General features: G+C 30.0%; 1 protein-coding gene across 4 annotated transcripts in view; it reads left to right on the forward strand.

Annotated features, from left to right (window-relative positions):
- LOC143247373 (uncharacterized) overlaps positions 1-5,512 on the forward strand; it is a 119,279-nt gene extending 113,767 nt beyond the window's left edge. For 3 of the 4 annotated variants that reach the window (XM_076495353.1, XM_076495355.1, XM_076495356.1), the window contains 2 exons: positions 150-270; positions 632-5,512. In XM_076495353.1, coding sequence (XP_076351468.1) covers positions 150-270; positions 632-900 — 390 coding nt within the window. In that variant the 3' untranslated portion in view covers positions 901-5,512. The remainder of the gene's footprint in view (positions 1-149; positions 271-631) is intronic. The other variant, XM_076495354.1, reaches the window with a different exon arrangement.
- The last annotated feature ends 8,207 nt before the right edge of the window (positions 5,513-13,719 follow it).

Consider the following 13,719-nt stretch of genomic DNA (forward strand, 5'->3'; position numbering starts at 1 on the left):
GTTATTCTTCTGTTTTTCAGTGCCTTCATAAATTTCTTTTTGCTGTTATGTCAAATGTTCCAAATATTTAGTTAGTTAAGAAGGAAGTGTATCATGACTTTAAGAAGGAAGTGTATCATGACTTGTCTTTGTTGTTTTTTCTTGTTCAGGTAACATCTCAACTTTTCGAGTCGGTAGATTTTACTAGTATCAGTAGTGAAGAAAGCGAAATGGACGAGACTAACAGCAACCCACAAAAATCATTTCAAGATCAGAATGGACAGAAATCAGGTAAAAAAACCAACGATAAAATGTACACCATAAAAGTCAATGTTAAAAGTAGACGTAGATTTAAAAATAGTGTTAATTTACTCTTATCGTCATTTCTTTGCACCATTGTTTATAACTTTATGTGTTTTTATTCAAAGTAAAATGGAAACGGTATCATAATTAAGTTCAGAATCTATTGTTTCGAATATACATAAATACTATTTTGGTAAATGTATACGTAATACATTTTTAAGAGTCTGAATATAGCATAGTAGAATCCCAGGAGCTGAATAAAAAACAAAGCTATTACTTCAGTGTATGCATTTTTAGTGTGTTGTTGTTGTTTTCTAAAATTTTACTCTTACTACACACTTTTTTTCAGGAGAATTTCCAAGCTCACCAGTAGAGGAAGAATCTCCAAGTAAGTACCTAGAGGGCAGCACTAGCTGGTCGAATATGAATAGTAAGGAAAGAAAGAAATCTGACATTCCTGTTGAAAGCACACTCATCCATCATAAAATTATTCACATGACAGACAGTTGTCTCTCAGTTCTCTCACGTGACGGTAACTCCCCAGAACGAATCTCGTTTAGTGATTCTTGTGCTGGAAGTTTCTGTTCCTCGAACAGAAGCCTAGATAACATTGATTAATAATGGCCATCACTTGTCTACTTGAAGCGTAGACCGCGTAAGTTAAGGAGGATGGTCTATTGTGTACTAGAAACATATATCGCATTGATTTATGAGGAAGATAACTGGTCTACTATAAGCCTAGGCTGCATTGATTAATCAAGAAAATCTTTCGTCTATTAGAAGCGTATATCACATTGGTTATTGAGGAAATCACTCATCAACTACAAGCGTATGTCACATTGTTAATAAGGAGGACATTTCATCTACTACCAGTGTATATCACATTGGGTAATGAGGACGATATTTCATCCACTAGAAGCGTATATCACATTGGTTAATGAGGACGATATTTCATCCACTAGAATCGTATATCACATTGGTTAATGAGAACGATATTTCATCCACTAGAAGCGTATATCACATTGGTTAATGAGGACAATATTTCATCTACTAGAAGCATAAACCACATTGGTTAATTAGGACGATACTTCATTTACTAGAAGCGTATATCACATTGATTAATGAGGACGATACTTCATTTACTAGAAGCGTATATCACATTGGTTGATGAGAAGGATATTTCATCCACTAGAAGCGTATATCACATTGGGTAATGAGGACGATATTTCATCCACTAGAAGCGTATATCACATTGGTTAATGAGGACGATATTTCATCCACTAGAAGCGTATATCACATTGGTTAATGAGGACGATATTTCATCTACTAGAAGCGTATATCACATTGATTAATGAGGACGATACTTCATTTACTAGAAGCGTATATCACATTGGTTGATGAGAAGGATATTTCATCTACGAGAAGCGTATATCACATTGGGTAATGAGGACGATATTTCATCTACTAGAAGCGTATATCACATTAATTAATGAGGACGATATTTCATCTACTACCAGTGTATATCACATTAATTAATGAGGACGATATTTCATCTACTAGAAGCGTATATCACATTGATTAATGAGGACGATACTTCATTTACTAGAAGCGTATATTACATTGGTTGATGAGGACGATATTTCGCCTACTATAAGCGTCTATCACATTAATTAATGAGGACGATATTTCATCTACTAGAAGCGTATATCACATTGATTAATGAGGACGATACCTCATTTACTAGAAGTGTATATTACATTGGTTGATGAGGACGATATTTCGCCTACTATAAGCGTCTATCACATTGGTTAATAAGGATGCTCACTCGTCTACTAGAGGCGTAAATCCCAATTATTAATTCATAGCAGTAACTTAATCGCATATCGGAGAACGAAATAGAATTAACAGATTCCAAGAAAAGAGGATCGCTTATCTACCAACACTTCCACCATGAACATGTGATAGAATAAATCAGTGAAATAAAAAAAAGAATTCGTTGACTAAAGTTCAGTGGTAATTATTTTATCTACCAGCAGCCCAAGTTACACTGCATAACCACAATAAAGTGTGGTCAACTACACATCACAAATCGAGATCTGATATAAAGTTCCGAATAACAGACAAACAAGTATTCTCAAAGGTCTTAAATGACACTGAAGGACTCAGTAATGAACATTAGTCCTTTGTAAGAACTCTATAATAAATTATTTACTCCTAAATGAAGAGATCAATAATATTTTCAGAATCACTTAATTGATAGCCCTTCTGAAAAACTTACTAAAACTGACTGACCTTAGTGAGAAATAGAAACTGTTCAGCATGGACTTCCCTTCATTTTGTATAAAACTTAAACCAACTTTATAGTTTCTTTTGTAAAATGCGTTTTGTTTCATAATCAGGTACAGGTAATATAATTTTTTATATGTAATTTAGTAAAATAAGACTGTTTTATTTTCGAGTAAAGCTCACGAAATAACATGCAACCATATTATACATATTAAGTTATGACAATAAATATATATAAATATTTTTTCGCAGATGATTTATGGCTTTATTCTTCTCGCACAAGATTTATTTCTATGATTAAGTAACGTATTTTTATGACGAATCTCAATAACGTCAAGTTATGTTTAAAAACTACTATTGGACTGATTATTTATAAGATGCATATTTTCTGGCTAATTTAATAATGACTTATTATATATTAACTTTACCTTTAATTTCAAGTTTATTTCCCATGAAAACAAGCTGTGTTTTTATTTAAGTAAATAATATATATATATATATATATATTTGTGTGTGTGTACTTCAGCCCAAACGTCATATTAAGACAGTTTTATTTTTAGAAAATACATATAAAACTGTTATCTGTTGTTTTATTTTGTTTCGTTTTTCTTTCATTTCTGCAGTTTTTACACTTATTATGTTCGAACCTGTCCTGTAATTTTACGTATTTAAATACAACAGAAAAAAAATTAAATGTCAGTTTTATTTTGATTCATCAGAGTTTAAGTTTTGTTTGTTACTAAGCTCAAAGCTAGACATTTGACTATCTGTGCTCTGCCTACTGTGGGTATAGAAACCCGATGTTCAGTTACCGGGGGCAAAGCGTAAAGAAATTTGTAGCTTTATTGGTTACTTGTTTAACCAAACACTTTTTGGATTATTTTAATGTTCAGAGCTTAATATTTTACAAACATTATACATCAAATAAATCATATTTAAATGACAATTATTAACATAAAATGTTTTCAAAATATTCCATACTTAATACCCTTAAACCAGCTCCAAACATATACTGATTCCAAGCTTTAAAAGATAAAATAATATTTATTTAAGGATAAAAAAATCCACATTCTAGAAAAAAAGAGACTATCTCATAAGAACTGGTTCTTTCCTATCATCAATTTAAATTAAAACAAAACTTTCCAGTTTTTTAATATATTTTACAGATTATTTATAGCTTCCGATAGTAAAACAGTATTATTTGCATCTTAATAATCAGTGATGACGAGAAACCCACTTGTTGAGAAATTTATATGCAAAAACGGCTCGTTTGGGTTGAGAAAATATTTTACATAGAAGAGCGAATAACGTTTCGACCTTCTATGTAAAAGTGTTTTCTCAGCCCAAACGAGCCGTTTTTGCATATATATTTGCATCTTAATTGAATTTAAAATAATTAGAGGTAGATCAAATATGTTAACGAAGTTAGTGAAAATAGTTATCTAATCTTATAAGCATTAATTATAACCAGACTAATTATTCATTTGATTAACGTGTCTCTTAGTCTTTTGGTCACCGTTTCCTATAAAAAAGCTTTTACTCCCAACCACGTGAATGGCAAAAACTTCAACTTTTCTGTAACAGAAGTATATTTAGTGTCTAATTCATTTTATGTGGATTTTTGAACTTAATCTCTTTTTGTTAATTAGCAAACACTTATTTACAGTGGTTCAATTGGGATTTTAAAAGGGATGGATCTCCCTTTTGTAATCTGCTTGGACATTCTTTTCAGAAGACCAGAAACATTAACCCTTTGAACTCTCTATAGGCGGATCTCTAGCCCGGATCGTTCCGCCTCGATTCAACATTCTGTTTATTTATGAAAGCAACACCTAAAAAACGGATTTTAGAATTCAACATTTTAATAAGCAGTTTCGTCTTGGGAATTGTGTTGAAATATTATTAACGAGGTATACAACCTCACTTCAAGGCTTTAGTTATGCGCGGAGCAATTGGTTAGCTTGGAAAAATATAATTTGTTCTTGTTGTTTTATTAGTGATTTCTCATCAAGAATATTTATTAATAAATTTCTACTAGAACTATATTTCTCTTTTATCCTAGTGTAAAACATGTGAATGAATATTTTGTATGGTGATGGACTATTAGCAAAGTAGTTTTTAATGGGAAACGACCATTGTTGTGGAGGAATCCATTATTTTCCAATAGAGGGCACTAGCTACAAATTTACCTAAAATACTAGTCTCAGTGTTGTAATACAAGTAAAAGTCTGACGTAAATCAAAATGATTTAATCGAAATTAACTATTTAATGGTTCTAAAATCATCAATGAAGTTTAGTCGACAAGCGTTTTATCTTAGAAACTCCAGGCAAGAGAAATGTTTATTACATAAACAAAACCAACTGACAATGATTTGTCAGACTTTACCCAATATAAAAATTTAACAACTTCTATGATTTTTACAACAAATCTAGTTGTTGTGTTAATGCTTTCTAAACAACTCATTTTCTAACACCGAATGTGAAATTTTAAAGATTGCTGCAAAAAATACACACACAACACACAACTTCACATTTGAATGTTTCAGCTAACATGTTTTCTTCTTGAACAAACGCATTAATTTATAATTATAAATAAACTTCAATACTTACTACTGTACATGTTAAAAATGTCAAACAATTTTGACGAATCATTTCAAATCATTAATTTCTCTTGATCAGCTCCTGTGTTAGAATGTGAAATGTTGTGAATATGTAAAGTCGTAGTATATTGTACTAACACTGTACCTTGGAATAAAGCATGTTTTAAAGGAAGTGTGCAGATGGACAATTTATCATTTATCCTGTTTGATATTTTTAGTTAGTTTCATAAATCAATCATAGTTATTGTGTTTTTGGTATAAATGTATTTTCTTACAATCTGTGATAGATAGTTCTGTTGGTGAGTTGTATTTTGTAAATGCAAATAAATTACTTGTCATTTCATATCTTGACTAAGAATTTGAAGTCTCTTTATAAATCAGTAGAAGATACCATAATTTTTAACGAAACATCAGTTTAATTATAAGCATCCAAATAGATTACTTTATCTAATTTGATACTTTTTAATTCTTTTATATGAACCAACTTGATATAAATGTTATACAATAACAACAATGAGCATTAATCCAGTAAGTAGTACTGTGGTTAATATGGCAATGTTCCATAAGAAACGGTGAAGTAGTAGCAGTAGTTAGGTGTGAGATAACTCCCCATATTCGTTGAAATAATATCATGCCTGACTGAAAGAAAAGGTCTTTCCCAAACTTAACAAGCCCAATAAAACAAGTATGTAGGAAAAACCCAAGATTCTGAAACATATACAACATTACCCACAGTTGTTGACGAGACACAGAATATCCCCACCACCAGCCACTGGTATCAATAGATATGGGCAAGAAGGCCCTGGATCATCAAGAGAGAAGGATCAAAGACAGTTTTCTTCGTTTCTTGTTAAGTAAAAAAAATTAAACAATGAACTATCTATGTACTGCCCATAGCAAAATTCGAAGTCTGATTTTTAGTGTGTTGAGTCCTCGACTGCCATCAGGGCCCACAATAAATGAAAATTATCAATTTACTACCAAAACCTGTAGGAAAAACACGAGATCACCAACCTGAAAAGAGGTGATCCTGGTTGAATGGTATAGATTAGCTAAACACTATGAAAATAAATGTGTTTAAATTTCGGTTGCTTTACTTATTTTTTATTTTATTTTATTTGACTGTCAAATTTTAATATGTTATCTTTAAGTTGTTTCTCATTAAATTTAAACCTTTCTTTCTGAGTTGCATAATTTCACCTTTGAGTTATACAAAACTCTAAATTTTAACAAATTTCGAATACTTTCAATTTGCATTATGTTAAATTTCATTAATGCCAAGTATTATTTATTGTACTTATGTTCCGTTCTGTTCTGTATTGTATTTAAACTATTTTTGAGTGACATTTAATTTAAGTCACTTTAAAATTGGTATTACATAATATTTACTTTGATCTTATAAGACGTTAATTTTGGTTTTTCCTGTTGTTTAATTTGTTAATTCAATACTCCTGACTTAATTAAAGACTTAAACACAAAGCTGGGAATGTTATCATTCATTTGAGATATTATCGAATATTATCAAAATACTCCCTTGCAGTTTTAAGTGTTTTGGAGTTAATGTTCTTTACATAGATATATCTAAAACTTTAAACTTAAAACCACGGAAGCCTACTCCAACACGTGGTTTTAAGTTTAAAGTTTTAGATGTGTGAAAGGATGCAGGCCTGGCATGGCCAGGTATATTTCGAATCCCCCTTTCATATATGTTTTATTTTTCATACATTTAGTCTCAACATAATCTGTTAAACTTCTCTAGTATAACTGTCTAGATAGATCTCATACAGCACTCCTTTCTATTTCTCTATAACTACCTTCCCCTTTGTCTTCTGTTTGATTTTCTCACGTGTATTGTTACAAACTTTTTACAATGAAGGTCTTTCTTTCATGATTCCTTCAGTTCTCACAAATCTACATTCAGAACGTTACTGTTTAACACTTGTAAGGTTTTGATGTCTTGCTTTTCTTGTATTCTTGAGCTCTAGTGGTGACCATCAATACTTCATCAGTTTTCCTTCTGTCTGGTACCTTCATATACTTTATGGTATATTTTGAATCACCTGGTCATATATAGGTGTATTGAAGCATGTAGTCTCCAGGTCTCAAACATGTAATTTGTTTGTCATTTGATCATAAGATACTAATCTGGTCCTCGTTGCTGTACTACTGCGACCAATGTCATGTAGGCTTTTCACTGTTTTTGTTCCTGACATATTCTTCACTTACTGACATGTTGTGATTTGTTGGCAACTATAAATATTTGTAACATGCTCCAATCACTAATGTCACTGTTGATCCATTTGCTAACTTCATCTGACCACTAGTAGTGCACTAATCAATCATGAAAGTGTCACTTCTTTCTCATGGTGTATCTGACTTTTTTTATTGATTATTTTTAGTTTGACAACAGAACCTTTGCTGACAGTCAATCTTTCCTAGTTTCTCACCAGCACTATCTTTAGAAGTTGCTCCAGCTTCTTTATATTCAGATTTCTGCTGTTGCTTATTGGTAATGGACTCGCATTACTATTAAATTATAATTCACTCACAGTACCCCATGAGTGACCACACATGTATCCTTACTTTAAATAATTATCTCCTTTTCGTCAAAATTCACACAGACGGGTTCAACTAATATATAACCCCCTTTAACTTGATAAATTATTATATTTATCTCTATTAAACTCTGAAACTCACTTCATAATATCTCCTGATATGGTTAATTACTCTCATACCAACTTATTTCACGTTTTCTTTCATTAACTAACTTTCTGATAGGAGTGCACTTTTACTCAACCTAACTTGCACTCGCATAGTAGTATCTATATTTATCAATTGTTTACTGAGGTTTTAAACTTTCTTTATGCGGTGATGTTGTAGTTTAACAATACATATAAGACAAAAATACAGAAGAATTGTGTAATTTGGTGTAGATAATTGACTCACACCCTCACATGTACGAATCATACCATGTTATACAAAGAAATTTAAATAATACACTTTTAACCGTCTTCTTATGAAAAGCAAAAAATACATATTCGCTCACCAAATAGAATTAATAACAACTTTTAAACTAAACAGTTTTGTTTATTTAAACAATTTTTGTTATTAATTTGAAATCATTCCCTCCTCAACACGTGTGTCTACAATATCGTTATAATTTATGCAGCTTAAGTAAAAAATAATCACTTTCTTTGAAACAAACATGGATTTTTTAACGGGATAAAACCAGCCAATTTTATATACTGTGTTAATTTATATTTTCTATTTTCTGTTAACATACCTTTTATCTTAACTTTTTTCATCCATGGGAAATTTCTAAAAATCAGGGACAAAGAGACATAATTCGAGCTCCAGTCTGTCTAATTGGTGGAGAAAATCGTCCGAGGATGGAAGATCTCTGCAGGTTGGTTTTATGGACTGTCAGAATCTGTTGTTGGAATTTGTTGAAATTTATTTTTAATTCTTTATAATAAGGTGGTCTGTATGCTTTATATTTCTTAAATGGTTTCTATTTTTTCTTTGTTTCTTCCTAAAAACATCAAAAATCATGATAAGTTGATGTTAAATACCATTATATGGAAAATTAATACAATAAAACTACTGATAACTGGTTTATATCAATTTAATGGATATCAGTTAAACTAACACGTCTTCAATCAACATTTCTATTGAAATATCCAAATCTTAAGCAAACTAATTGGCTCCATGATTGACTTCTAATAAGTAAAATGGGGGAATGTTTATCTTATATATATCAAAATATATACAACTTTAATGATTTTGGGGATAGTCTGTGGAAAATGTCACATTCCTCTTGTTCTAATGAGAACAAAATGTAAACAATTATTTATAAGTGATATTAAAAATATGAGAATTTCAAAAGCAATAAATAACAGAAGAAATTGAAATGAAAAAGGATTTCGGTATTTAAATCTTTACTTTTGATAATGTTAAGTTGTGTGATTATATTTTAATTAGTTTACTGTAAATATTGAGAAAATTGTGGGGCAGTAAGTTTCCTCTATGTTTATTTGTTTGTTTTTATCTGAAAGCTACAAAATGGGCTAACTGACTGTACTCGCCACGAACATTAAACTAGTCTTAGAGCAATAAGCACTCGGTCTTACTACTGAGTTACACCAGAAGTCCTTAATCTATGACTGCTTTTTCATTTCTAACATTTCAAGGTTTGTCTGGAAGTTGTTTAGCTTCGAGATGGCGCTGCGTCATTTATCAACATCGAGAATATATATTTGAATTAAGACGCAAGAGGAATAAGAACACGATAATAATGATGCTTTATAAAAAATGAAATGAAACATATTTAAACTTTCTGTGGACCGTAAAAGAATCCAATACTTTCGAGCTAACATAAATATAAATTCGTTAACGAATTTCTGCTGTTTCGAAATTTGTCATGACGAAAGGGGTGTTTGGATATTAGATAAGATACATCAAAGTTCTGCAATTGTCCTAGCAAAACAATTTCGCAAATGTCGGATTTTTTAAACAGCAAATTAAATAAAGCAAATATGAATAAAGAATTTTCTATAATTGGGTGAATTGTGAAGTACTAGTCAACTCCTATTATTTGCTTTATGAACTGAAACTAGATGCTGGGGTTCATAACAAAATTCAAATTTTCACGCAATAAAAAATAACAAGGAAAACAACAATAAATTACTATTGTTTTATCTGAGACAAAAGGGATAGTGTGGTATCCTAAACTACTTGAATTACCTATATATGTAAGTCTCTGTATTACTAAACGGAGTACGACCCAATTTTACGAGTGAATGACTCATGAACAAAGTCATGCAGTACAAATCTATAAAATAAACATTTATTAAATATTTGGAGACGGCGTGAATGAAGAAAATATTATTATATACTAGCTGGAGTACAAGTCCTCTAGAGGGAAGTTACCTCAATTCATGATTAATGAAAAGTTATCTTAGGACATAAAGAACTGTTTCCCTTACGTGTAACCATATCAATGAAAACCATGAAATAAAATACTTAGAAAACTCTCCCTGTAGCAGGCTTAGTACTGTCATTTAAAACAGCTTCAATCCAACTAGAACTGTTTGAAAGTGGCCAGATTAGAGGTATTTTTTATATCACTTCCCAAATGTTAAAACAATAGAAAATATGTAATTGTAAATCATTAATTAGTTAAAGAACTTGTTTGAATGAAAATACCTTTTGTATTTATCACAAGCGTTTTCCAAGTACTCTAATTGTAATAGTTTAGATTGCCAATATTTTACACGTTTCAATTTCAAGTATTTTTACTGACACACATTACCTTATTGTATTTACATATGAACAGGTTGAACAATAACATACTTACAAGAACTTGTAATATTGAAGAAAGTGTTCCACATTTTAAATTTTAAATGATGATCCACACATAAATTACAGTTTATTGTAAACTACTGATGCTAATTTCACCTTATTATTTCTTTTTACTGCAAGTGTTTGTAACAATTATTTATTATTCCAGTTAATGAGCATTTTGGGTTTCTCAGCCACATTAAATTTATCATCAAGAATATACACAAATGGTTCAACTATTATTACCTTAGAAATTATATTAAGATTTATTCAACTAAACATTAAAAAATATAATTTTTCTTGCCTTAAACAAATTATCAAAGGTGTTGTTCCTACAGCAGCAATTACAATAGGAATTAGGTGATCGAAAATTGAAGCAACTGAAATAGAAAAATGCAAGTTAGAAGAAAATGAATTGAGAGCAGTTTGTTTGTTTTCTGTGATAATATTGAAGGAGATTATGTTTCATTTATTGTATCTACGGTTAAAATAACCATGTAATGACAGCGTTTTGAGTTACTAGAATCAAATTTCCACTCTGTATTCAAACAGAGATACATATACATATCGATAAAACAGTACAGGTAACGAAATGTGAAGTATCAGTATAGCTTTACTTCTCCAGTGATAATACCAGTAAATATATTTATTTATCACATTTTAAAATTTATTTTCTCTCTTGTTTTTATTCATAAAAGAGAAAATTTTCGAAATCTTTATTAATTAATTTACAGGTACATATAAGAATCATGTTAAGAGAATCAACTTGGTTACAAATTTTCATCAGTACAAATGTCCCTAGCTGAAAATGTAATTTAATATCATACTATCACTATACACAATTCTTGTTCAGAATTTCTACTACTGCAGTTGTTTCACTAGTCTGAATATTTATATGAAATTCCATTAATGTCCAAGAAAAGTCATTTTTATCAAACCAAAATAATGAATAATGATTCTAAAAGCATAACGTATTTGTCGATCAGTTAATAACGCATTTGATTAAAGATGTTCAAAATGTTTGTCTGTTTTGTAAACCACTACGGTTATCAAAACAACCACAAAAGTTTAATATGAAAAGTAAGAAACATCCCACTTATTATTCTTTGTATGATTGTTATTAACCTACAACTGACAAGAGTTCTTTGTTTTCTGACTGGACTAACCCCCTTCCTCCCCAACAAAAATGTAGCTGCAGGTCGCCACTGTACCAGTAAATTAACAAATACCATAAAAGAATATACATTTTGATGAGTTGTTTTATTATGTCATTGTTTAAAATATCTAATGTAAGGGATTTGAGCTATGTATTCAAATCACCAGACATAATATTTGTAGAATGTTAATCACCTCTGCTTGAAAACAAATAGAAAATATATTATTTTTTCTATGAATCCGTCAGGTGTTTCTAAGTGAAAGTTAATACAACCTTATATCATTTACTATAATTGAATCACAAATAAAGAAATATTACTATTCACACTTAAAATATAATTTATTTTACACCTTGTATTGCATATTACTGTATTTTTTGTCATACTACACATGTGACATCATCAGTGCAACACATTGTGACATGAACAGAAACGATGTTTTTTTTACATTTAAGAACACTTTGGAATAGTTCTAGTACGTAACTTACTTTGATCAGAAGTTTATTATTACTACATTACATTATTCTTCACGTAATTCCTTTACGACATGTGAAATAAATAATTATAAAAGCAGCTGAAATAAGTTAATTATAGGTAAATGCATCAATAAGAGTAAACGTATTAAAGGAGACAGTAAACAAATATTCAATGGATTTTGATTGAATTTATTTAAATACAAGAATGTATATAATAATAATAAAGTACTATGTACTGGAAAATATAATACACTGAACTTGTATGGACCAGATACTGGAATGTGTATGATATGGAATTCACCTGTTAACTTTGTGAGGTTTGTGTGTATCTCTTAATTATCAATCACTTTCTCCTGCCCCTAAGCAATGGCTTGAGAAAATATATAAATGGATTATAAATTACACATCTGAAAGAATATTACTGAATTCTCAAACAACATAACATGTAACGTAGATATTAATTTACAAACAGTATAAAATTTTCAAGAAAAAACATTGTGACATTTGCAATGGAAGATATGATGTACATGTATACCACCTTTAATAAACCAATAATAAAAGTTATTTGACTAAATCTTCAAATATATATTTTAAAAAAATATACATTTCCTCATTACCATACATTTCTTACATTTTCTAAAATCCAATGAATAACTAAACATCATATTAAAGACATTTCAATTTTATTTAAATGTGTACTCATATCTTAAATTACCTTTACATATATCACCATTTTAAGATAATGGAATGATATTGAATAGTCTTCAACTGCTACTTATAAACAAATGTGCAAAAAATATTAGGCATAAATATTCATACACAACAAGCAATGCTTAAGATGAATACATGTAAAACTGTAATATAACAAACACCCTTCTTCTAGTAACATTTAAAAGTTTTTTTTCAATTAAAAATAACAACAACTTATAAACTTTGGTGTTTACATCTGGTAATTCAACAAGACCTTTTAAGTTTGATGGTAATAAGTGGCAACAAAGATTTATTAATCTATTAGAGTACTTTGTTTTAAATAAGGCACTATTTTTTATTATGACAAAATGACTTATAATTACACTATGTAACAAAGTGTTATTTCCGGATTACTTATGCCTAAAGTAAATGGATAAAACGTATTTTTCTCTTCAAACTTTGGTTTTGTGATCTGAGTAATGAAATTTGCAAATTTACCCATTTTCCAAAACATTTCAATTAGGTTCACTGATGAGAAGCTAATAGAAAATTTTCTTCAACTTACAAGATTTGTCAAAAACATTCTAGAATGTTGTAAATCTTACAATAATTTTCTAGAATGTTGTAAAACTTACGAAAAATATCAAAAACCTTTTAGAATTTGCTATAACTGACCATAGTAATATATATATACAGGGGCTCACCACTCATCACTTCAGTTTAGCTCTATCTGCCTAACTGAACACACAGACCTATCTGATGTTATCAGAGATGACATGAAAAGGCTCCAAGCATTTACCAGGCGCAATCTGCTATGTATGTGGCCAATTTATCAAAACAAGAGCGACAAAGTACTCTGTGACAGCATCTGCTAAAATGTGTGAAGCCTA

This window comes from Tachypleus tridentatus, chromosome 3 (assembly GCF_004210375.1).
Source record: "Tachypleus tridentatus isolate NWPU-2018 chromosome 3, ASM421037v1, whole genome shotgun sequence".
Classification (NCBI taxonomy): domain Eukaryota; kingdom Metazoa; phylum Arthropoda; class Merostomata; order Xiphosura; family Limulidae; genus Tachypleus; species Tachypleus tridentatus.